This window comes from Triticum urartu, chromosome 4 (assembly GCF_003073215.2).
Source record: "Triticum urartu cultivar G1812 chromosome 4, Tu2.1, whole genome shotgun sequence".
Taxonomy (NCBI): domain Eukaryota; kingdom Viridiplantae; phylum Streptophyta; class Magnoliopsida; order Poales; family Poaceae; genus Triticum; species Triticum urartu.
Genome location: NC_053025.1, coordinates 184,430,024 through 184,456,620, shown reverse-complemented (window position 1 = coordinate 184,456,620; position 26,597 = coordinate 184,430,024). Strand labels below are relative to the sequence as shown.

General features: G+C 43.3%; 1 protein-coding gene across 2 annotated transcripts; it reads left to right on the top strand.

Annotated features, from left to right (window-relative positions):
* Nucleotides 1–24,765: 24,765 nt before the first annotated feature.
* LOC125551255 (protein ELF4-LIKE 4-like) lies at nt 24,766–26,207 on the top strand. 2 transcript variants are annotated; one of them, XM_048714426.1, is made up of 2 exons: nt 24,766–25,065; nt 25,475–26,207. In XM_048714426.1, the coding sequence occupies exon 2, from the start codon at nt 25,536–25,538 to the stop codon at nt 25,938–25,940; it is 405 nt and encodes a 134-aa protein (XP_048570383.1). In that variant the 5' UTR covers nt 24,766–25,065; nt 25,475–25,535; the 3' UTR covers nt 25,941–26,207. The 2 variants fall into 2 exon arrangements, with proteins under 2 accessions (XP_048570383.1, XP_048570384.1); XM_048714427.1 differs by lacking the exon at nt 24,766–25,065 and adding an exon at nt 25,076–25,250.
* Nucleotides 26,208–26,597: the final 390 nt, after the last annotated feature.

The following is a 26,597-nucleotide window of genomic DNA, read 5'->3' as shown; positions in this document are numbered from 1 at the left end:
GTTAAATCTTTTATGGATACCGATATTTTCCGTAAGTTTAGCACTAAATATGGACTTGATTCTGAGATAGTAGCTTCTTTCTGTGAATCTTTTGCTACTTATGTTGATCTCCCTAAGGAGAAGTGGTTTAAATATCATCCTCCCATAGAAGTAAAAGTAGCTGCACCTATTAAAGTTGAAGAAAAGACTGTCACTTATAATGATCCTATTGTTCCTACATGTTATGTTGAGAAACCACCTTTCCCTGTTAGGATAAAGGATCATGCTAAAGCTTCAACTGTGGTTCATAGAAGCAATATTAAAACATATACACCTCCTGAGCAAGTTAAAGTTGAACCTAATATTGCTATTGTTAAAGATCTCTTGTCTGATAATATAGATGGGCATGTTATTTACTTCTGTAATGAAACTGCTAGAATTGCTAAACCCCGTGATACAGATAAACCTAGACCTGTGGTAGGCATGCCTGTTATTTCTGTTAAAATAGGAGATCATTGTTATCATGGCTTATGTTTTTTTTGAATATTTACTGTGGGGTAAAACCCCACAGCCCATTTATTAGTAAAAAGATAAAGTCTAGCAAAATACAAAGCACTGAGAGAGTGCCAAAACAAAAAAGAGTCCTATCTAGAACTTACCTAAAGTTACAAAGGGTCATGACCCAAGGTAATAGCAGATGCTAACCTATATTTATGGAAGGGCATTAACCCAGACTAAGAGATGAGCTCTAACACTAACGTTAAGTCTGTGAGACAAAAGAATGATATCATGGACAAAATTGCACCTCCAAGTGGCAAAATGAGCCTGCTCTCCCCTAAATATCCTCCCATTTCTGAGGGTCCAAATATTCCATGCTGCTGTGAGCATCACTTCAAAGAAGAAAGGTTGTCCAAAACTGGTTCTGGCATTGGAAACACACTCCTGGGTATTAGACCCCTGGGACCAGTCAATCTGGAGGTAATTCCACACTCTGGAGCTGAAATTGCACTGGAAGAACAAGTGAGATCTATCCTCATGGACATAAGCATTACATATAACACAAAAATTATCCTCATCTTGGGACCTCAGTGTCTTTGAACCAGCATATCTTTGGTGTTGAGTCTATCAAAGAACAATAACCAACCAAAGACTTTAATCTGCATTGTGCATCTGCTCTTCCATAACCATTTGCATGGCATAATAGTGGGCATATGGGAGTGCATGATATTATAGAACCCTTTGGCTGAAAAGGACCCAGATTTGGAAGGCCACACCCACTGATCAGGAAGTAGAGGATCTCTTTGCATGTTTAGCAGCCAACCTTCCAGAATTGTTAGCTCTGCAGCAGCTTCTTGGGAGATGGGCAGGTAAAACATGGAGAAAAGGTCTTGGGTCTGAAGCACATCCCTGACTGAGACCTTATCATCAATCACAAAAGAGAACAACCTAGGCATCCTCCTTACAAGAGGCAAGGAAGAGCCAGCCACATGCCATGCATCATGCCAGAACATAGCAGTGTCCCCCATGTTAATATGAACAGAAGCAATGGCCCTGTAAGAATCATTTAGCTTGAAAACATCCCTCCACTAGAAAGAACCAGTCAAAACAGTTACCTGAGGAACTAGTGCAATACCTATTGACTTATACAAAGAAATTATGCATGAAATTGCACCTATTGAGTTAGAAGAAATTGATGTTACTATTAAACTTGCTAATAGAGATACTATTTCACCAATGGGAATTGTTAGAGATGTTGAAGTCTTGTGTGGGAAAACTAAATATCCTGCTGATTTTCTTGTTCTTGGTTCCCCGCAAGATAGTTTTTGTCCCATTATATTTGGTAGACCCTTCTTAAATACTGTTAATTCTACCATAGATTGCACAAGGGATGTTGTTACTGTCGGCTTAGATGATATGACTCATGAGTTTAATTCCTCTAAATTTAGTAAACAACACCGTGAAGAAGAATTGCCTAGTAAGGATGAAATTATTGGTCTTGCTTCTATTGCCGTACCTCCTAGCGATCCTTTATAACAATATTTGCTAGACCATGAGAATGATATGTTTATGAATGAAAGAAGGGAAATAGATGAAGTATTCTTTAAACAGGAACCTATTGTGAAACACAATTTGCCTGTTGAAATCCTAGGGGATCCCCCTCCACCTAAGGGTGATCCCGTGTTTGAGCTTAAACCATTGCCTGATAATCTTAAATATGCTTATCTTGATGAAAAGAAGATATATCCTGTTATTATTAGTGCTAACCTTTCAGAGCATGAAGAAGAAAGATTATTGAAAACTCTGAAGAAGCACCGTGCTGCTATTGGATATACTCTTGATGATCTTAAGGGCATTAGTCACACTCTATGTCAACATAAAATAAATTTGGAAGCAGATGCCAAACCAGTTCGTGATCCTCAACGACGTCTGAATCCTAAAATGAAAGAAGTGGTAAGAAAAGAAATACTAAAGCTTCTGGAGGCAGGTATAATTTATCCCGTTGCTGATAGTCAGTGGGTAAGTCATGTTCATTGTGTCCCTAAGAAGGGAGGTATTACTGTTGTTCCTAATGATAAAGATGAATTGATTCCACAAAGAATTATTACAGGTTATAGGATGGTAATTGATTTCCGCGAATTAAATAAGGCTACTAAGAAAGATCATTACCCCTTACCTTTTATCGATCAAATGCTAGAAAGATTATGCAAACATACACATTACTGCTTTCTAGATGGTTATTCTGGTTTCTCTCAAATACCTGTGTTGGCTAAAGATCAATCAAAGACTACTTTTACATGCCCTTTTGGTACTTTTGCTTATAGACGTATGCCTTTTGGTTTATGTAATGCACCTGCTACCTTTCAAAGATGCATGATGGCTATATTCTCTAACTTTTGTGAAAAGATTTGTGAGGTTTTCATGGACGACTTTTCCGTCTATGGATCTTCTTTTGATGATTGCTTGAGCAATCTTGATCGAGTTTTGCAGAGATGTGAAGAAACTAATCTTGTCTTGAATTGGGAAAAGTGCCACTTTATGGTTAATGAGGGTATTGTCTTGGGGCATAAAGTTTCTGAAAGAGGTATTGAAGTTGATAAAGCCAAGGTTGATGCTATTGAAAAGATGCCATGTCCCAAGGACATCAAAGGTATAAGAAGTTTCCTTGGTCACGCTGGATTTTATAGGAGGTTCATTAAGGACTTCTCAAAAATTCCTCGGCCTCTGACTAATTTATTACAAAAAGATATACCATTTGTCTTTGATGAGGATTGTGTAGAAGCATTTGAAATACTTAAGAAAGCATTAGTCTCTGCACCTATTGTTCAGCCACCTGATTGGAATTTACCCTTTGAAATTATGTGTGATGCTAGCGATTATGCTGTAGGTGCTGTTCTAGGGCAAAGAGTTGATACGAAATTAAATGTTATCCATTATGCTAGTAAGACTCTAGACAATGCTCAAAGAAATTATGCTACTACTGAAAAAGAACTTTTAGCAGTTGTATTTGCTTGTGATAAGTTCAGACCTTATATTGTTGATTCTAAAGTAACTATCCACATTGATCATGCTGCTATTAAATATCTTATGGAGAAGAAAGATGTTAAACCTAGACTTATTAGATGGGTTCTCTTGCTACAAGAATTTGATTTGCTTATTGTTGATAGAAAAGGAGCTGAGAACCCCATTGTAGACAACTTATCTAGGTTAGAGAATGTTCTTGATGACCCACTACCTATTGATGATAGCTTTCCTGATGAACAATTAAATGTTATAAGTACTTCTCGTAGTACTCCTTGGTATGCTGATTATGCTAATTACATGCTAAATTCATACCACCTAGCTTCACATACCAACAAAAGAAAAAGTTCTTCTATGATTTGAGACATTACTTTTGGGATGACCCACATCTTTATAAAGGAGTAGATGGTGTTATTAGACGTTGTGTACCTGAGCATGAATAGGAACAGATCCTACGCAAGTGCCACTCCGAAACTTATGGAGGACACCACGCGGGAGATAGAACTGCACATAATGTATTGCAATCCGGTTTTTGTTGGCCTACTCTCTTCAAGGATGCCCATAAGTTTGTCCTATCTTGTGATGAATGTCAAAGAATTGGTAATATTAGTAGACGTCAAGAAATGCCTATGAATTATTCACTTGTTATTGAACCGTTTGATGTTTGGGGCTTTGATTATATGGGACCTTTTCCTGCCTCTAATGGATCTACACATATTTTAGTTGCTGTTTTTGATTACGTTACTAAGTGGGTAGAAGCTATTCCAACTAGTAGTGCTGATCATAACACTTCTATTAAAATGCTTAAAGAAGTTATTTTTCCGAGGTTTGGAGTCCCTAGATATTTAATGACTGATGGTGGTTCACATTTTATTCATGGTGCTTTCCGTAAAATGCTTGCTAAATATGACGTCAATCATAGAATTGCATCTCCGTATCACCCACAGTCCAGTGGTCAAGTAGAATTGAGTAATAGAGAACTCAAATTAATTTTGCAAAAGACTGTCAATAGGTCTAGAAAGAATTGGTCCAAGAAACTTGATGATGCATTATGGGCCTATAGAACTGCATATAAAAATCTTATGGGTATGTCTCCGTATAAAATGGTATATGGAAAAGCATGTCACTTACCTCTCGAACTAGAACATAAGGCATGTTGGGCTATTAAAGAGCTCAATTATGATTTCAAACTTGCCAGTGAAAAGAGGTTATTTGATATTAGCTCACTTGATGAATGGAGAACCCAAGCTTATGAAAATGCCAAGTTGTTTAAAGAAAAGGTTAAAAGATGGCATGATAAAAGGATACAAAAGCGTGAGTTTAATGTAGGTGATTATGTATTGCTATACAACTCTCGTTTAAGATTTTTTGCAGGAAAACTTCTCTCTAAATGGGAAGGCCCCTATGTTATTGAGGAGGTCTATCGTTCCGGTGCCATAAAAATCAACAACTTCGAAGGCACAAATCCGAAGGTGGTAAACAGTCAAAGAATCAAACATTATATCTTAGGTAATCCCATAAATGTTGAAACCAATATCATTGAAACCGTAACCCTGGAGGAATACATAAGGGACACTTTCCAGAATGTTTCAGACTCCGAAAAGGAATAGGTATGTGGTACGGTGAGTAAACCGACTCCAAAACAATTTTTAAGGCAATATTTCTCCGTTTTGGAATATTTAGAAAAATAGAAAATTAAGTAGCAGTCCGAGAAGGACATGAGGGCCCCACGAGGGTGGAGGGCGCGCCCTACCCCCTTGGGCGTGCCCCCCTACCTCGTGAGCACCTCGTGTGCCTTCCGGACTCCGTTTTCTTGCACGATACGTATTTTGGTCGGTAAAAATTCACTATATACATTCTCCCGAAGGTTTTGACTCCCGTATCACGCAATTATCCTCTGTTTTTGTGTCGAGCTGTCCCGCTGAAGATTAGATCAACATATCTTCCCAGGATTCGGAAGGAGAAAGCTATGTGGATGATTACTTAGCTAATCCTAAGGTCTATGGAGATGTGGAGCACGATGGTTGGACCACGGAGGAAGAAAAGGACTATGAACCCAATGGGAAGGAGGAGACGAGCTCAGATGAAGATCAAGCCCCATTACCTCAACCTGGGGATATGCATGTGGAGTTCAAAAATTCAAGTCTCCCTGATAGGGTAAAGAAACCAAAATTCGAGTTTATACCTTTTCATCTCTTGCAAGAAAATAAGCAGGACCTATGCAAAAAGATATTAACCTTGGAGTGGGAGATTGATGATCTAAGGGATCAAAATGCCGTCCTCAAGCATAAATTAAGGGAGAAGTCTATGCCATCAACTAAGTCAACAACACCTCCACTGTGACGCCCCCGATTTAATCGTACACTAATCATACACGCAAACGTGTACGATCAAGATCAGGGACTCACGGGAAGATATCACAACACAACTCTACAAATAAAATAAGTCACACAAGCATCATATTACAAGCCAGGGGCCTCGAGGGCTCGAATACAAGAGCTCGATCATAGACGAGTCAGCGGAAGCAACAATATCTGAGTACAGACATAAGTTAAACAAGTTTGCCTTAAGAAGGCTAGCACAAACTGGGATACAGATCGAAAGAGGCGCAGGCCTCCTGCCTGGGATCCTCCTAACTACTCCTGGTCGTCGTCAGCGGGCAGCACGTAGTAGTAGGCACCTCCGGTGTAGTAGGAGTCGTCATCGAAGGTGGCGTCTGGCTCCTGGGATCGAACATCTGGTTGCGACAACCAAGTAGAAGGGATAGGGGGAAAAGAGGGAGAAAGCAACCGTGAGTACTCATCCAAAGTACTCGCAAGCAAGAAGCTACACTACATATGCATGGGTAAATGTGTAAAGGGCCATATCGGTGGACTGAACTGCAGAAAGCCAGAATAAGAGGGGGGATAGCTAATCCTTTCGAAGACTATGCTTCTGGCAGCCTCCGTCTTGTAGCATGTAGAAGAGAGTAGACTGAAGACCTCCAAGTAGCATCGTATAGCATAATCCTAACCGATGATCCTCCCCTCGTCGCCCTGTGAGAGAGCGACCACCAGTTGTATCTGGCACTTGGAAGGGTGTGTTTTATTAAGTATCCGGTTCTAGTTGTCATAAGGTCAAGGTACAACTCCAAATCGTCCTGTTACCGAAGATCACGGCTATTTGAATAGATTAACTTCCCTGCAGGGGTGCACCACATACCCCAACACGCTCGATCCCATTTGGCCGGACACACTTTCCTGGGTCATGCCCGGCCTCGGAAGATCAACACGTCGCAGCCCCACCTAGACCAACAGAGAGGTCAGCACGCCGGTCTAAACTTAAGCGCCCAGGGGTCTGGGCCCATCGCCCTTAGCACACCTGCACGTTGCGAACGCGGCCGAAAGCAGACCTAGCCTAGTGGCCTTCCCGTCCAATCCGGCGCGCGCCACTCAGTCGCTGACGTCACGAAGGCTTCGGCTGATACCACGATGCCGGGATACCCATAACTACTCCCGCGTAGATGGTTAGTGCGTATAGACCAAATGGCCAGACTTAGATCAAATACCCAGATCTCGTTAAGCGTGTTAAGTATCCGCGAACGCCGACCAGGGCCACGCCCACCTCTCTCCTAGGTGATCGGAACCTGCCCTGCCGCTCCGCCTCAAAACTCCACTCGCGGGTGCTCCTCAAGCCGACCCGTCTTTAGTCACCACATGTATCATGTATAAAGTATATAGTATATACCCGTGATCAACTCCCGAGTGATCACGGCCCGATAGTATAGCATGGCAGACGGACAAGGATGTAGGGCCACTGATGATAAACTAGCATCCTATACTAAGCAATAGGATTGCAGGTAAAGGTAACAACAGTAGTAGCAAGGACAGGCTATGCATCAGTATAGGATTAACGGGAAGCAGTAACATGCTACGCTACTCTGATGCAAGCAGTATAGAGAAGAGTAGGCGATATCTAGTGATCGAAGGGGGGCTTGCCTGGTTGCTCTGGCAAGAGAGAGGGATCGTCAACTCCGTAGTCGTACTGGGTAGCAGCGGCGTCGGTCCCGGTGTCTAGTGAGAGAAGAGGGGGGAGAAACAATAAATATTTAAGCAAACAGATGCATAGCGATGCATGACATGACAAGTATCGGTGCTAGGGGTGCCCTATCGCGGTATGAGGTGATACCGGTGAAGGGGGGAAACATCCGGGAAAGTATCCCCGGTGCTTCGCGTTTTCGGACAGATGAAACAGAGGGGGAAAGTTGCGTGTTCGCTATGTTAGGGATGCGTGGCGGATAAACGGGCTGCGTATCCGAATTCGTCTCGTCGTTCTGAGCAACTTTCATGTACAAAGTATTTCCATCTGAGCTACGGTTTATTTTCTATTAATTTTAAAAGATTTAAATCATTTTCAGGATTTATTTAATTATTTTAATACAACATTATCCAGAACAGTGCTTGTTGATGTCATCATGACGTCAGCAGTCAACAGAGGTGTTGACTGGTCAACTGACGTGTGGGACCCACTGGTCATTGACTGATTAGTCTAATTAGGGTTTAATTAAACTATCTACTTAATTAGTTTAATTAAACATGGTTAATTAACTTAATTAATTCATTAACTATTTCAATTATTAATCAATTAATTTTTAATTAATTAATTAATTATATATTTATTTTTATTTCGTTTTTTTTATTAAAATGTTCTGGGGCCGGGGCCCCCATGTCATTGGCCCCAGGGGGCCTTGCGGTTTTCGGGCGCATAGCCGTGCGGTTGTCGCCCGAACGGGCGCGGGCGGAACGGTGCCCAGCACCCGCTCTTTCGGGCGCACCACAGGGGCGGGCGGAGCCGGCAGATCGCCGGAGCAGGGGGGTTTGGTGACCACGGCGGGGCTCGCCGGGCGCCAACCGGGCGGAGGACGGGGATTGCGACGGCGCACGGAATAGGGGCGGACGGAGGGAGGAGCGGGCTCGGCAGGGGCGCCGCTTCGACTGGAGCAGCGGCAGCGGCCAAGGGACGGCGCCGGCGCGGCCTGGCGCGGCGAAGCTGAGGTGGGAGGCGAGGCTACAGGGGGAGGCGCGGCGCGACGGGGTGGGTGTGCGTAGGCGAGCGGGCGAGCGGGATGGTGGGGCACGCGGCCCAGGCACGGCGCGGGGAAGGAGGTCGCGGCCCCGGGATGGCAGCGGGGCGCTGGGTGCGCGAGCGCGCGGTCAGGGGAGAGCCACGGTCGGCGTGGTGGCGGGGGCGCGCGCGCGCGGAGGCGCGGCCAGATCCGGTGACGGGAGAGAGGGGAGGGGCGCAGCTCACAGGGGGGATGTAGGGGGCGGGGCAATGGGGCTCGGGGAGGATGCCAGGGACGTCGTCGGCGTGGAGGCAAACCGGTGGGGGGGCGTGGTCGAGGCGGAGCGATCCGGCGAGGGAGGTCCGGCGGGGTGGCCGCGAGGTCCAGCGGTGGGGATCGATCCCGCGAGGGAGAGGTGCGGGAGGTTTGGCGGCGGCAGCGGGCATCCGGGCGACGGCGAGGTGCGGCAGGGTGGCGCGTCGCATCGGCGTCGGCGAGGTCGCGGCGGTTGGGGTGCGGGATCGGGGCGATCCCGATCTAGATCGAGGAGGAGAGGGCGATGGGGGGGCGAGTGGGTGCGTGGGGGCTAGGGTTTCAGGGGCATGGGGGGTTAAGTGAGCGGTGGTGGGCCTTGGCCCAGTTGGGCCTATGGCCGGCCTGGCTAGCTGGGCCGAATGGCCCAGCGGGAGGTTCTGTTTCTTTTTTATTTTTTTCGTATTTATTTGTTTTCTGTTTATTAGTCTTCTATTTTATTTTTCTATATATTCTGCTTTATAAAATATACAAGTAGTACCTAAATTAGTGTTTACAAAATACCCCAATGCCACAAAATGTTTGATGACAAAATAAAATAGTTTAGTAATTTATTAATTGTAAAAAGCATTTAATTAATTGTTTTTGCTATTGTTTAAATCCTTATAGTTCATTTAAGCATTTAAAAAAAGGCTTGGTTTCTCCACCATAATTGCTTACGATTTATTTGAAACAACCCGAACATTTTAGTTTTAAATTTTTGAAAACTTTTGTTGTTTGTTTTTCTTTTGAATTTGAATTTGAATCGGTTTCAAACTAATGCGAGATTAGCAACGGTAACCGCGGTGACGCGGCATCATTAACGGAGGTTTACTGTAGCTTAATTATCCGGGCGTCACATCCACCTTCTTCACCAACCAAGGAAATATAATCACATGGGTATGGGCACTCCCCTTGGCAACTGCCAAGCTTGGGGGAGGTGCCCCGGTATCGTATCACAATCACAACTCCTATCTTTACCATTTTCCTTAGTTCGATCCTATTAGTAGTCTTTTGATCTAGTAGAATAAATTTTATGGCATGATCTAGTTTTGAGTTTTGCCTTATGATCTTTCTATGTAATCGAGTCCGTGAGCTATATAATAAAGACTAGTGTTGGGTCAAGGGCTTGATTTTCTTGCTATGATCTTGGGTGAATAAAATAAAAGAGAAAAACAATAAGAAGAAACAAAAGTTCATATTGATCTTATTGATAGTAATGACTTCACATAGAAAGAGTGTGACGATTAAAAGTTGTTGGGAGTTGGCAGACATAGCTTTGGTCATCGTTGCAATTAATAGGAAGTAATAAGTAAATAGAGGTTTCACATATAAATATACTATTATTAACATATTTTATGATTGTGAGCACTCATCAAAATATGACATGCTAAAGAGTTGATGTTGGACAAGGAAGACAACGTAATGGGTTATGTTTCCTTATATCTGAGATAAAGTATGTTGTCATGGATCATCCAACATGTTGAGCTTGCATTTCCCCTTCATGCTAGCCAAATTCTCAGCACCAAGTAGAGATACTACTTGTGCTTCCAAATACCCTTAAACCAGTTTTGCCATGGGAGTCCACCATATCTACCTATGGATTGAATAAGATTCTTCAAGTAAGTTGTCATCGGTGCAAAGCAATAAAAATTGCTCTAAGTATGTATGATTAGTATGGGAGAAGTAAGCTTTATACGATCTTGTGATGTGGAAGTAATAAAAGCGACGGATTGCATAATAAAGGTTCATATCACAAGGGGCAATATAAAGTGACGCACTTTCGCATTAAGATTTTGTGCATCCAACCATAAAAGCGCATGGCAACCTCTGCTTCCCTCTGCGAAGGACCTATCTTTTATTATTATCTTCTACCTTATGCAAGAGTCATGGTGATCTTCACCTCTCCCTTTTTCATTTTATCCTTTGGCAAGCCCAGCATGTTGGAAAGAACCTGATATATATATATATATATATATATATCTAATTGGATGTAGGGGCATGAGTTACTATTGTTGACATTACCCTCGAGGTAAAAGGTTGTGGGGTGAAACTATAAGCCCCTATCTTTCTCTGTGTCCGATTAAAACTCCGTAACCACAAGTATTGCGTGAGTGTTAGCAACTATGAAGGACTAGATGATAGTTGAGTATGTGGACTTTCTTTTTAGGTCCGACATAGACTCTTTCTGATGTTATGATAAATTGCAATTGCTTCAATGACTGAGGTTATAGTTTGTTGGTTCTCAATAAGGTTTCTGATTCATACTTTTGCATTGTGAATAGATCATCACTTGAACATAAGTAATCATATGACAATATCTATATATGTTGCTGTTATGAGAATAATCATGATGCCCTCATGTCCGTATTTTATTTTTATCGACGCCTCTACCTATAAACATGGGGACATATTTATTGTTATCGGCTTTCGCTTGAGGACAAGCGAGGTCTAAGCTTGGGGGAGTTGATACGTCCATTTTGCATCATGCTTTTATATCGATATTTATTGCATTATGGGCTGTTATTTCACATTATGTCACAATACTTATGGCTATTCTCTCTTATTTTACAAGGTTTACATAAGGAGGGAGAATGTCGGCAGCTGGAATTCTGGGCTGGAAAAGGAGCAAATATTAGAGACCTATTCTGCACAACTCCAAAAGTTCTGAAACTCCACAGAATACCTTATAATAAATAATGAAAAATCCTCGCCAAAGATGAAGACCAGGGGGCCCACACCCTTTCCATGAGGGTGAGGGCGCGCCCCCCTAGGGCGCGCCCCTACCTCATGGGCCCCCTGGTGGCTCTCTGATGACCATCTTCTGCTATATGAAGTCTTTCGTCGAGAAAAAATAAGAAGCAACCTTTTGGGACAAAACTCCGCCGCCACGAGGCGGAACCTTGGTGGAACCTATCTAGGGCTCCGGCAGAGCTGTTCTGCCAGGGAAACTTCTCTCCCAGAGGGGGAAATCATCGCCATCGTCATCACCAACGCTCCTCTCATCGGAAGAGGGCAATCTCCATCAACATCTTCATCAGCACCATCTCATCTCAAAACCCTAGTTCGTCTCTTGTATCCAATTCATGTCTCCAAGTCCAGGATTGGTGCTAGTAGGTTGCTAGTAGTGTTAATTACTCCTTGTAGTTGATGCTAGTTGGTTTAATTGGTGGAAGATCATATGTTCAGATCCTTTATGCATATTATTACCCCTCTAATTATGAACATGAATATGCTTTGTGAGTAGTTACGTTTGTTCCTAAGGACAAGGGAGAAGTCTTGCTATTAGTAGTCATGTGAATTTGGTATTCGTTCGATATTTTGATGAGATGCATGTTGTCTATCCTCTACTGGTGTTATGTGAACGTCGACTACATAACACTTCACCATTATTTGGGCCTAGAGGAAGGCATTGGGAAGTAATAAGGGTTGCTAGAGTGATAGAAGCTTAAACCCTAGTTTATGTGTTGCTTCGTAAGGGGCTAATTTGGATCCATATGTTTCATGCTATGGTTAGGTTTACCTTAATACTTTTGTTGTAGTTGCGGATGCTTGCAATAGAGGTTAATCATAAGTGGGATGCTTGTTCAAGTAAGAACAGCACCCAAGCACCGGTCCACCCACATGTCAAATTATCAAAGTACCGAACGCGAATCATATGAACATGATGAAAACTAGCTTGACAATATTCCCGTCTGTCCTCGGAAGCGCTTTTCCTTATATAAGAGTTTGTCCAATCTTGTCCTTTGCTACAAAAAGGATTGGGCCACCTTGCTGCACTTTATTTACTTTTGTTACTTGTTTCTCGTTACAAACTATCTTATCACAAAACTATCTGTTACCACTTATTTCAGTACTTGCAGAGAATACCTTGCTGAAAACCGCTTATCATTTCCTTCTGCTCCTCGTTGGGTTCGACACTCTTACTTATCGAAAGGACTATGATAGATCTCCTATACTTGTGGGTCATCAAGTACTTGAGGGAGCCGACAGCTGAAGATACAGCCCGTTTGTTGGCGATGAATGCCAGAAGGGGCTTCCCAAGGATGCTTGGCAACATAGACTACATGCACTGGGAGTGAAAAAACTGTCCTTCTGCTTGGCAAGGGCGATATAAGGGACATGTTAGGGCTTGCACTATCATACTTGAGGCCGTGGCATCTCAAGATCTCTAGATCAGGCACTCTTTCTTTGGCATGGCTGGATCACACAATGATATCAATGTACTTTAGCGCTCGTTGGTGTTTGTTAGGCTTGCCGAAGGCAACAGCCCACCGGTGAACTTTACTGTCAATGGCCACAACTACGACAAAGGATACTACCTGGGTGACATTATCTATCCTCAGTGGACCACTATTGTCAAGACAATATCCAACCCTGTCGGAGAGAAGAGAAAAAGATTTGCCCAAGAGAAAGAGACTGCTAGGAAGGATGTCGAGCGTGCCTTTGGTGTTTTGCAATCTCGATGGGGCATCATTCGGCATCCTGCTAATACCTGGAGCACGCAGAAATTACGAGAGGTGATGAATGCTTGTTTGATCATGCACAATATGATCGTAGAAGACGAGTGCCCGGAACTTCCATACGATCAAGGGTTTCAGTTTCAGGGTGAGAATGTTGTGCCTGAGTATGGAGTAGCGGCAACATTTGAACAGTTCACCCAATTTCATAAAGACATGCGTGATTGAGAAACTCATGTGCAGCTCCAAAATGATTTGGTTGAGTATATGTGGAATCATGTTGGCAACCAATAGATGTATCTTCTTTTATTCATTTGCAAAACTATGTGAAACATTTTTATTTGTATCTGGCTTGTAAAACTATATTATTTTATTCGGTAAAACTATTGTAGCGACCAGACCTCAAACGGTCCAATCTCTGTGCTCCGGTGTCATCCCTGGATCAGTAATCCTGACACCACACAGTACTTGAAGGATTTATAACAGAGTAGCAATCACACAATTATTACATCGAGTGTCTCAAAAGAGAACTTATTACAATAAATATGGCTTAAGGCCATCTAATAATGATAACAGCGGAAGGCTTGGAAGATAAGTGAGTCCATCAACTCCAACGGCATCACTAAGTAGAGAACCACGACCTAAAAGCACCTTACTCGTCATCTGAAAAGTCTGCAATATGAACGTTGCAGCCCAAAACGGGCCAGCACATGGAATATGCTGGCAATGTAACACATAGAGAGCAATGAAAGGATAAAACTATACTACATGCATATTTGGCTGGTGGAAAGCTCTATGGTTACAGTTTTGCGTAAAGCCAATTTTTCCCTACTGCAAAGGAATAAATTTTAATTAACTATCATGGTGGTTGTTAAACATTGAGAATGGTTGACAGCATTCTCAATCCCAATTAAGTAACATCATTAAAACCCAACAAAATTAATTAGAGTAACATGATGAGATTCACATGATAATCCAAGTACTAGATACTCGAGATGTCCATAACCGGGGACACGGCTAACCATGATTATTTATACACTCTGCAGAGGTTTGCGCACTTTTCCCCACAAGACTCGATCTCCTCCGTTGGGATTCTCGCACTACATGATGTTTGAGAAACGGATGACCGAGACATAGTCTTTGAGAAGCGCTTGCACCTTACGAACGGGTAGACCGTACCAACCTACATCCCCTACATCTACTAGTCTACCACTATAAGAGTTCACACGACCTAGTCAACTATGCTAGAGCCCATAGTAGCTTGTGGCTGCACACGGAAGTTTCTAGTATGAATAATCTCATGATCCCTTTGAGCCTGGGTGACGGTCCAAAAGAAAAACAGGCAATCGCTGGAATACCCAGGTGCCTCAATCCACCTAGATGTGTATTTAAGTTTCCACCTTAGATAAACCATTAATTTAACAAACTCACATCTGTCATGGATTCACTCACCCAATCCACGTCTACAATAAGCAAACGTAGAAGTAACTCCCAAAGGTTTGAATATAAAACAGGTAATAGGTGCTACCTCATCTACTTCCCAAACCCACAATTTAATTAGATCCTAATCATGCAATGTGTGAGGGTTGATCTAATGCAATAAAAACTGGGTAGTAGGAAGTATGATCAAAGTGTTACTTGCCTTGCTGATGATCCGCGAAACATAGCGATTCGAAGTAGCAAGCGGCGCACTCCGGGTACTCTAGCGCAAATAAACAAGCATACAATAAGTACTCAACTAATGCACAGGTAAAACTCAAATAAGAGATCTAACCAGAAAGTTCAATTTAAGAACTCTAGTTGGCAAAAAGAACCAAATCGAACGAAGCAACAAAAGACAAACGGCAAAAGAAACAAGCTTCGTTTACTATTCTAGATCTAAGTCAAATTTTACAGAGGCAAAAACTTGTTTGAGTTGGTTAAACGGAAAGAGGGTTTCAAGACGAAACTCCAGGCGCTTTAATCGCCTGATTCCGATAAACGAGCAAAAAGTTATATTAGAACGAAAATCAGATCAGAAATCGCGATCAGAAAAATCGCGGATTTAATCCGAGAAAAAGAAAAACGACGAACAGATTAATGAACGAATGTTCGTTATCTAGATCTAAACAATGAATGTGTTCATTAAAACGAACGAACGAGTGAACGCTTGCTAATTAACTAAACCAAGAAAAAACCGATCTATCTAAAAAACAAAATCTAAAAAAACCAAAAAACCGGTGAAAACCAACGGTTTTCTAAAAAAACCGGCGGGCGGCAGAGGTTTCGACCTCGGCAGCGGCTCCGGCGGCGGTGCGGCGGCAGCGGCTGCGAGGCGTGGGCGGCTAGGGTTTGTGGGGCGCAGCGGCTTGGGCTGGAGGCGGCCCGGGCGCTCGTTATATAAAGCCTCCCCCCGGAGGAGTCCGGGCCGGATACGGCCCGTAGGTCGGTTCGCGTTTTTTTAAGTGATTATGCTCAGAAAAAAACAAAAGGAATACCAAACGGACTCCAAAAATCCCGAAATAAATTTTCCCCGGCTTCTAAAATCAAGCCGCATAGGATGAACATTTATTTGGGGCCTAAATGCAATTTTGAAAAACGTGCTTTTTTCCTAAATTTAAATAAAATAGCAAATAAAACCAAAATAAAATCTTATTTGATTTTATTATTAAATCCTCAATATTTCTTTATTTTGGGAAAGTCATTTTATCCCCTCTCTCATATTTTTATGATAGAAATAATTGAAGATAAAATAAATAAAATAAAATGATCCTATTTTCAAAATTTGAGGAAAACTCAAATATGAAAATAACGAAATCCCCAACTCTCTCCGAGGGTCCTTGAGTTGCGTGATATTTCTGGATCAACCAAAATGCAATAAAATATGATAAGCAATGATGATCTAGTGTATAACATTCCAAATTAAAAATTTGGGATGTTACAAACCTACCCCCCTGAAGATGAATCTCACCCTCGAGATTCGGGTTGGCTAGAAAATAGGTGAGGGTGGTCTTTCAGCAATTTTTCCTCTCGTTCCCAGGTGTCTTCATCCTCCGTGTGGTGGCTCCACTGAATTTTGCAAAACCTAATAACCTTGCTACGGGTGACTCGGCTAGCATACTCAAGAATCTTAACTGGTTTCTCCTCGTAGGTCAAATCATTGGCCAACTGAATCACTTCCAGTGGCACTGAATCTCTCAGCGGTATATCAGCCATCTCCGCGTGGCACTTCTTCAACTGTGAAACATGGAACACGTCGTGAACTCCTGACAATCCTTCGGGCAATTCCAACTTGTAGGCTACTTCTCCCATACGCTCCAAAACCTTGTATGGTTCTACAAAACGTGGCGCTAACTTTCCTTTAACTCCAAAGCGCTTAACTCCTCGAAGTGGAGATACTCGAAGATACTCCTACTTCGTGAACTGTCTCCTTGCGTTTAGAATCTGCATAGCTCTTCTGCCTAGACTGGGCTACCTTGAGCCTATCGCGAATCAATTTCACTTTCTGTTCAGACTCCTTAATCAGATCCGGTCCAAACAACTGGCGGTCTCCAACTTCATCCCACGACAATGGGGTCCTGCACCTCCTTCCGTACAAGGCTTCGAAAGGGGACATCTTCAAACTGGATTGATAACTGTTGTTCTAAGAGAACTCTGCATACGACAAATTATCGTCCCAACTAGATCCATAATCTAGCGCACAAGCTCTCAGCATATCCTCCAAAATCTGATTGACTCTCTCAGTCTATCCATCTGTCTACGGATGGAAAGCTGTACTGAACTCTAACCTGGTACCCAAGGTTTCATGCAACTGATTCCAGAATTTTGAGGTAAACTGGGTTCCTCTATCTGATACAATGCTCCTTGGAACTCCATGCAGACATACGATTCTGGTCATGTATATCTTTGCCAACTTGGCACTAGTATAGGTAGTCTTCACTGGAATGAAATGAGCTACCTTTGTCAAACGATCGACTACAACCCAAATCGAGTCATAACCTGAACGAGTTCTGGGCAATCCTGTAATAAAATCCATACCTAACTTATCCCACTTCCATTCAAGTATCGGCAATGGCTGTAGCAATCCCGTTGGCTTCTGATGCTCTGCCTTTACTCTCTGACATACATCACAAACAGCTACATACTCTGCAATATCCTTCTTCATTCTGGTCCACCAGAAAGTATCCTTCAAATCCAAATACATCTTGGTATTTCCTGGGTGAATCGAATATGGTGAATCATAAGCTTCCTGCAGAATTAACTTCCTGATCTCTGGATCATTGGGCACATAAACACGGTCTTCAAACCACAGGGTATCGTGCTCATCCTCATGAAATCCTTTAACTTTTCCTTTGCTCATTTTCTTCTTAATAGAAGCAAACTCCTTGTCAGTCCTTTGAGCTTCTCTTATTTTATCCATCAAAGTAGACTGAATCTCCAATGCTGCTACATAGCCTCTCGGAACTATCTCCAAACATAGCTCACGAAGATTCTCGGCTAACTCTCTTGGTAAATCTCCCATCATTAAGGTGTTGACATGGCTTTTACGACTCAGCGCATTGGCTACTACGTTAGCCTTTCCGGGGTGATAATGCAATCTCATATCATAATCCTTGATGAGCTCCAACCATCTCCTCTGCCTGAGATTTAATTCTTTCTGCGTGAAAATGTACTTCAGACTCTTGTGATCCATGTACACCTCGCAATGATTTCCAATGAGAAAATGTCTCCAAGTCTTCAATGCATGCACTACGACTGCTAACTCCAAATCATGCGTAGCATAATTCAACTCATGAGACTTAAGCTGTCGTGAGGCATATGAAACAACTCTTCCTTCCTGCATAAGCACTGCTGTCCTCGATGTGAAGCATCGCAATACACCTCATAATCCTTGGTCTGATCTGGCAAAATCAACACTGGTGATGTAACCAGACGTTTCTTCAACTCCTGGAAACTGGCCTCACACTCTTCAGTCCATTTGAACTTGGTATCCTTCTTCAACAACTCCGTCATAGGCTTCGCAATCTTTGAGAAATTTTCAATAAATCTCTGGTCGTATCCTGTGAGTCCAAGAAAACTCCGGATCTCTCCAACTGTTGTTGGCGCTTCCCAATTTGTCACAGTGTCAACCTTGGTGGGATCCACTGCTATACCTTCTCCGGATATAACGTGTCCGAGAAATCCAACTTCCTTCAACCAAAATTCATATTTGCTAAACTTGGCATATAACTAATGTTCTCTGAGTTTACCAAGCACCAAACGCAAATGCTCCTTATGCTCCTCTTCATTCTTTGAGTAAACCAGGATATCATCAATGAACACTACGACGAACTTATCCAAAAACTCCGTAAACACTATGTTCATCATGTTCATAAAATATGCAGGTGCGTTAGTCAGACCAAATGACATAACGGTATACTCGTACAGCCCATACTTGGTGGTAAAAGCCGTCTTAGGTATATCCTGTTCTCGAATCTTCAACTGATGGTACCCTGATCGCAGATCGATCTTGGAAAATACCTTAGCTCCTTGCAATCGATCAAACAGATCATTGATCATCGGTAGTGGGTACTTGTTCTTGATGGTTACTTCATTCAATCCTCTATAATAAACAACCATCCTTAACGATCCATCCTTCTTCTCCACTAGAAGTATCGGTGATCCCCAAGGTGAAGAACTTGGGCGAATATATCCTTTATCCGATAACTCCTTAATATGCTTCTTAATCTCCTCCAAATCCTTTGCGGGCATCATGTATGGTCTCTTAGATATTGGCCCTGTGCCTGGCAAAAACTCAATCAAAAACTCAATATCTCTATCCGGTGGCATGCCTGGCAACTCCTCTAGAAATACATCAGGGAAATCCTTCACTACTAGTACTTCCTCCTGCACAACTCCTGTTAGGGAATTTACTTGAGTCCTTTTAGGCACATGCCGGGATACATACTTGATCCTTCTTCCTTCTGGCGTTGTAAGCAAAATTGTCTTACTGGCGCATTCAATATTCCCTTCATACTTCGATAACCAATCCATGCCTAATATCACATCCAATCCTTGAGATTCCAATACTATTAGGTCTGAGGGAAATACGTAGTTACCAATCCTCAATGGTAACCGATCACACCATAGACTAGCCATATATTCTGCTCCAGGTGAGGTTACTAACATGGGTGACCTAAGGGCTTGGGTTGGTAATTCATACTTATCCACAAATCCCCTTGAGATGTATGAATGTGATGCACCAGTATCAAAAAGAACGAGTGCAGTAAATGACTTAACCAAAAACTTACCGATTACTGCATCGGGCTGCTCTTCAACCTCCTCCACGTTAACGTGGTTCACCTGTCCCCTGTTGAAAGGGTTCGGCTTCTTCCCAGAGCTTCCATTGCAATTTCCATTCTGGGCTTCAGGACATTCATTGGCATAATGTCCGGTCTTCTGGCACTTAAAGCAAGTGACTTGGCTCAGGTCTCTCTTGGCTGGGGTTGATGGGTTGGTATGGTTCTGGCCGTTGCTTCCTCCATTCCCATTACCATTCTTGGGGCCATTATGATTGTGCGAGCTACCTCCTCCATGGGTATGCTGAAAATGTCCTCCGGTCTAGGGGTAAAACATGGCTTCTGCTGAGCTCCTGAGTTGTACTTCCCTTGTCCATACTTCCTCTTGTGATTCTTAATCTGCTGTTGCTTCCCTTCAATCATAAGAGCACGATCTACCAACTCCTGGTAGTTGTTGAAGGTTGCTACCATCAACTGCATGCTCAACTCATCATTCAGTCCTTCCAGAAACTTCTCCTGCTTAGCTGCATCCATAGCAACGTCATCTGGGGCATAACATGCTAGCTTACTAAAGTCCTCCACATACTGGCCAACTGTCCGTCCTCCTTGGCGCAAGTTGCGAAACTCACGCTTCTTCATGGCATAGCTCCTGCTGAAACATGGGCAGTATGGAAAGCATGCTGAAACTGATCCCATGTGACAGTGTCGATAGGGAAAGTGGCTATGAAATTCTCCCACCATGATGCTGCGGGTCCGTCAAGCTGATATGCGGAAAACTTCACCTTTTACGCATCTGTGCATCCTGCCGTGGTCAACTCCCTTGCTGTCTTGCGGAGCCAATCATCTGCTACTATCGGCTCGGTGCTACTGGAAAACACCGGCGGATTCAGCCTAAGAAAACGGGCTAAGTGGTCAACAGGTGGTGGTGGTGGTGGGTTGTTGTTGTTGTTCCCCTGATTCTGATTCTGGACTAGTAACTGCATCAATGTGTGCTGCTGCTGGATCAACTGAGTGAGCTCCGGTGGGAAGGTAAATCCGGGGTCACGTCTCGGAGGCATCTGAGGGTTTAGAAAAGATGAGATTTAAGAATAGAGAGGGGTCTAGAGAGAAAACACTACCCATATGCACATGAGGCAAAAGCAAACAATTCACTTCATTCAATCAAACAAGGGCATACAATCGATCTAACTATCGCAAAAGTGCTCGGACTACTATATTTACATGGTGGACTACTACTACTATTGGGGTGGTCTACTAGAAATATTCTTCGGTTGCAGACTCCATGATATATGCTCCAGCTTCATCAATATAGTCATCATCGCTATCATCTGGATCCGAGTCGGTGTCGTCGATGATGATGTAGTCTTCCGGGCGAATCTCCTTGGGTTCTTCGTGTTCTTCTACTGGTGTAGGGCCTCCCATAAATATTCCGATCTTCATTGTTAGGTAGGCATTCTTGTCCACTAGTACTTCGATTTCCTCTTCATAATCTTCATGTGTAGCCTTGAGTTCTTCCTCCAGTTCCTTGATTCTCATTCTTGCCTTCTTCAGATCTATCATGTCTGTGCACATCTGATTTTCCTAACATCGAATGTGCTGGTTTAACTCCTGGATAAAAGGTGCAATTGATCTATCCTTCTTGGTGCTGATCATCTCCCAGTGCTCATCTCGGCACCCACAAATATGGTAGATAGTATCCTTGAGATCATTGCGGTAAACTTCTCTAATGCATCCCATGGCGATGTGGGCTGCCATGCTCTTTCCTAGACTCCAGGTTGGTGCATCAAAGGAAAACTCTATGGGCTCGGTGACTGGCATGAACGTCCTTCCTGGAACTTGAACTTGAATCATCCAGCACTCCTCTTCAGGTAAAGTGGCGTTGTAGGTTCCGGTGAAGCTTGGTACTCCTATGATCAGATATCTAGTGACTTCCTTCAAGTGACGTCCAAAGGGTGTATCTTCATCCGGTTGCGTGAACTTGTTCCTTGCATCCGCCATCCTAAAAGAGTAGAAAAGATGAGGAGTCAGAATGAGAAGAGTGAATAGTGATCTAGGGCTTTAGCTTAGTGGTCGTGTCCTACAGTCAGCGTGCGATCTGATACCATCTTGTAGTGACCAGACCTCAAACGGTCCAATCTCTGTGCTCCGGTGTCATCCCTGGATCAGTAATGCTGACACCACACAATACTTGAAGGATTTATAACAGAGTAGCAATCACACACTTATTACATCGAGTGTCTCAAAAGAGAACTTATTACAATAAATATGGCTTAAGGCCATCTAATAACGATAACAGCGGAAGGCTTGGAAGATAAGTGAGTCCATCAACTCCAACGGCATCACTGAGTATAGAACCACGACCTAAAAGCACCTTACTCGTCGTCTGAAAAGTCTGCAACATGAACATTGCAGCCCGAAACGGGTCAGCACATGGAATATGCTGGCAATGTAACACATAGAGAGCAATGAAAGGATAAAACTATACTATATGCATATTTGGCTGGTGGAAAGCTCTATGGTTACAGTTTTGCGTAAAGCCAATTTTTCCCTGCTGCAAAGGAATAAATTTTAATTAACTATCATGGTGGTTGTTAAACATTGAGAATGGTTGACAACATTCTCAATCCCAATTAAGTAACATCGTTAAAACCCAACAAAATTAATTAAAGTAACATGATGAGATTCACATGATAATCCAAGTACTAGATACTCGAGATGTCCATAACCGGGGACACGGCTAACCATGATTAGTTTATACACTCTGCAGAGGTTTGCGCATTTTTCCCCACAAGACTCGATCTCCTCCGTTGGGATTCTCACACTACATGATGTTTGAGAAACGGATGACCGAGACATAGTCTTTGAGAAGCGCTTGCACCTTACGAATGGGTAGACCGTACCAACCTACATCCCCTACATCTGCTAGTCTACCACTGTAAGAGTTCACACGACCTAGTCAACTATGCTAGAGCCCATAGTAGCTTGTGGCTGCACACAGAAGTTTCTAGTATGAATAATCTCATGATCCCTTTGAGCCTGGGTGGCAGTCCAAAAGAAAAACAGGAAATCGCTGGAATACCCAGGTGCCTCAATCCACCCAGATGTGTATTTAAGTTGCCACCTTAGATAAACCATTAATTTAACAAACTCACATATGTCATGGATTCACTCACCCAATCCACGTCTACTGGCATAGGATGGCATAATAAGCAAACGTAGAAGTAACTCCCAAATGTTTGAATATAAAACAGATAATAGGTGCTACCTCATCTACTTCCTAAACCCACAATTTAATTAGATCCTAGTCATGCAATGTGTGAGGGTTGATCTAATGCAATAAAAACTGGGTAGTAGGAAGTATGATCAAAGTGTTACTTGCCTTGTTGATGATCCGCGAAACCTAGTGATTCGAAGTAGCAAGCGGCGCACTCCGGGTACTCTATCGCAAACAAACAAGCATACAATAAGTACTCAACTAATGCACAGATAAAACTCAAATAAGAGATCTAACCAGAAAGTTCAACTTAAGAACTCTGGTTGGCAAAAAGAATCAAATCGAACGAAGCAACAAAAGACAAACGGCAAAAGAAACAAACTTCGTTTACTATTTTGGATCTAAGTCATATTTTACAGAGGCAAAAACTTGTTTCAGTTGGTTAAACGGAAAAAGGATTTCGAGACGAAACTCCAGGCGCTTGAATCGCCTGATTCCGATAAACGAGCGAAAAGTTATACTAAAACAAAAATCGGATCAGAAATCACGATCAGAAAAATCACGGATTTAATCCGAGAAAAAGAAAAACGACGAACAAATTAACGAACGAACGCTCGTTATCTGGATCTAAACAATGAATGCGTTCGTTAAATGAACGAACGCTCGCTAATTAACTAAACCGAGAAAAAAACCGATCTATCTAAAAAACGAAATCTAAAAAAAACCGAAAAAACCGGTGAAAACCAACGGTTTTCTAAAAAAAACCGGCGGGCGGCAGCGGTTTCGACCTCGTCGGCGGCGAGCTCCGGCGGCGGCTGCGAGGCGCGGGCGGCTAGGGTTTGCGGGGCGCGGCGGCTTGGGCTGGAGGCGGCTCGGGCGCTTGCTATATAAAGCCTCCCCCTGGAGGAGTCCGGGCCGGATACGGCCCGTAGTCGGTTCGCGTTTTTCTTAAATGATTACGCTTAGAAAAAAACAAAAGGAATACTAAACGGACTCCAAAAATACCAAAATAAATTTTCCCCGGATTCTAAAATCAAGCCGCACAGGATGAACATTTATTTGGGGTCTAAATGCAATTTTGAAAAACGCGCATTTTTCCTGAATTTAAATAAAATAGTAAATAAAACCAAAATAAAATCTTATTTGATTTTATTATTAAATCATTAATATTTCTTTATTTTGAGAAAGTCATTTTATTCCCTCTCTCATATTTTTATGATAAAAATAATTGAAGATAAAATAAATAAAATCAAATGATTCTATTTTCAAAATTTGAGAAAAACTCAAATATGAAAATAAGGAAATCCCCAACTCTCTCCGAGGGTCCTTGAGTTGCGTGAAATTTCTGGATCAACCAAAATACAATAAAATATGATATGCAATGATGATCTAGTGTATAATATTTCAAATTGAAAATTTAGAATGTTACAACTATGTTTTTTGACAATATATTTGAATGCAAATCAATGTAATATTGGCGGTCAGCCGACCATACCGTCACATATGGATCGGCGCGTTGGACGCGCTGTCGACCTAAATCTAAAATAGGGCGGACGTTGGACGGGCGGCCGACCTAAATGGACAAAATGCGGACGAAATCGCCGTTCGTTTGGGTCGGCCCGTTGAAGTTGCTCTTACTGAACGGCATCCTTCTTGGTTGTTCCTCTTGGAATTTCTCTGTTTGGTTCCCATTCCTGGCTGGCACCGCTGCATCCTGGGACTTCTCGTCTCATCGGGGATTGCAATCTCTGTTTTGGCTGCTTGGTAGTTCTTGAGGGAATTTGTTGCCTTGCTTGGGGCAATAAAATCCAGCTTGCTCTTCTTTATCGTTCGGTGCTGCTGCTTTCAGTTCCCACTCCTGGCATTGTTCTGCCCACGGGAGGGAGGGCCCCTCCTGGCAAAGATTGGATTATGGGTTGATTAGTATCTTGTTTCGGTGCATGCAAATGTGGGCAGAAAGCAACACAGGCGGAAGGGGCCAAGCAATAGGCAGCCCCCTCTCATATATTTATGCGATTGGGGCCAGCTTTTGGTCATTAGGAAAGGCTTGCTTGTCCTCCCATCTCTTCCTCTCTCCCTCTCTTTCCTTGTGTGTGGTTTCTGGGAGAAGAAAGAGGGACAGAGAGAGAGAGGAATAAAAAGGTGGGCAAGGACATGGAGATGGCCATGATTTCACCTCAGGCCCTTCCTCTCTCCCCAAACACTTCCCGATAGATTCCATCCCCTCTCTATCATCCTGGGTTTCCTCCCACCTTTTCTCATCTTAATTGCAAAGGTTTCTGCGGGATAACATTTGTTTTGGTGAGTCCTATACAATCTTTCCCTTCTTTTTATGTTGCTTTTCTCACTCCCCCCTCCGCTCGTATTTCAACTTCTTGAATCCCATGCGCACAATGGTAGTACCTACTTGCGGCCATTCTAGTTGATAGAGCCAGCCGGCCGGCTCCCCTGATGCTTGGTTATTTTCTAAGAGGAAATTCAGAGAGGTGATTTATTGTCTTGGGTTTCATCTTCACAATGGGTTTCACATGCAGATTTTTTTTAACCCGCTGCCTCGATTGCGTGCTAGTATTGCCTTGTACAATACCCGCACATTTATTCTTTGTGCTAGATGTTCTTGATGGGTCTTTATTTGTTTCCAGTACTGCCCGATCCCCACATAAATGCAAAGTTTAGCCAACTAATTTTGTAATTTATGGGTCAATTTCAGGCGAGACTCTAGCTAGCTCTGGTGAAGGAGAATCAACAAGAGTTTGGAGAGGGGAAAAGGGATGGAAGGCGAGAGCTTCTCGGGGATGGGCAATGGAGGCGGCGGCGGCGGAGGGGGGCACCACCAGGTGGTGGACGGGAAGCTGATCCAGACGTTCCACAAGAGCTTCGTGCAGGTGCAGAGCATCCTGGACCAGAACCGGATGCTCATCTCCGAGATCAACCAGAACCACGAGTCCCGGGCGCCGGACAGCCTCACCCGCAACGTCGGACTCATTCGGGAGCTCAACAACAACATCCGCCGCGTCGTCGGCCTCTACGCCGACCTCTCCGCCTCCTTCGCGCACCGTGGTGCCGCCATGGACGGCGGCTCCTCGGAGGGCGACTCTTCGGGCACGCTGCGCTCCTCCGATGCCGCCGGCCGCGCCGCCGCCGCCGCCGGACAGAAGCGCGTCCGACCCGGCTAGCTTGGCCCGACCGGATGGTGCCTGCCGTTTCTTGGCATCGCCATGGATGCTGTGTAGCAGCTAGCGAGAAAGGATGTGAGTTACTGATGAGATGTTTGCTACTCCTACTTACTAGTACTAGGCTAGTTCTTCCTTGCTTAATTTCTTGCTGTGCTTCTTCTTCTTTGCCGCAAAGTGCTTTTCCTCAACCCTTGATGGTGAGAAAAAGGAAAACTTTTCTGTACAAGTCCATGTGACGATGAGCAAAAAACACCAGTTCTTGAGAAACTGCAGCCTTACTATTACATGTAGAATCCACCGTTCCATGGGCTCCTGGCTGATCTGAGAGATTTGGGAGTTCTCGAGTATTTTGTTCTTATTTTGGTAATTTGAAACTATCTTTCTCTAGGTGATTTGTGAGGGGGAAATTAAAATACCGTTGCCCTTGGATTTGGATGGACCATGTGATCCTCAAATTCGCATGTACTGATGCAAAGTGCAAAGCTTTACAGCTTTTACCAATCTGCTGCTGCTCCCCCCTTCTCCCATGTCATCTTTCCCTTCTGTCCTGTTGCAAACCATGATGAAAAGTTTGATGACCAAACGACTTGCTTCTAGTGCTAGATCAGCTCACTCATCATCTGATGAGTTGGTGGAGTGTAGATAAGGTTCTCCTTT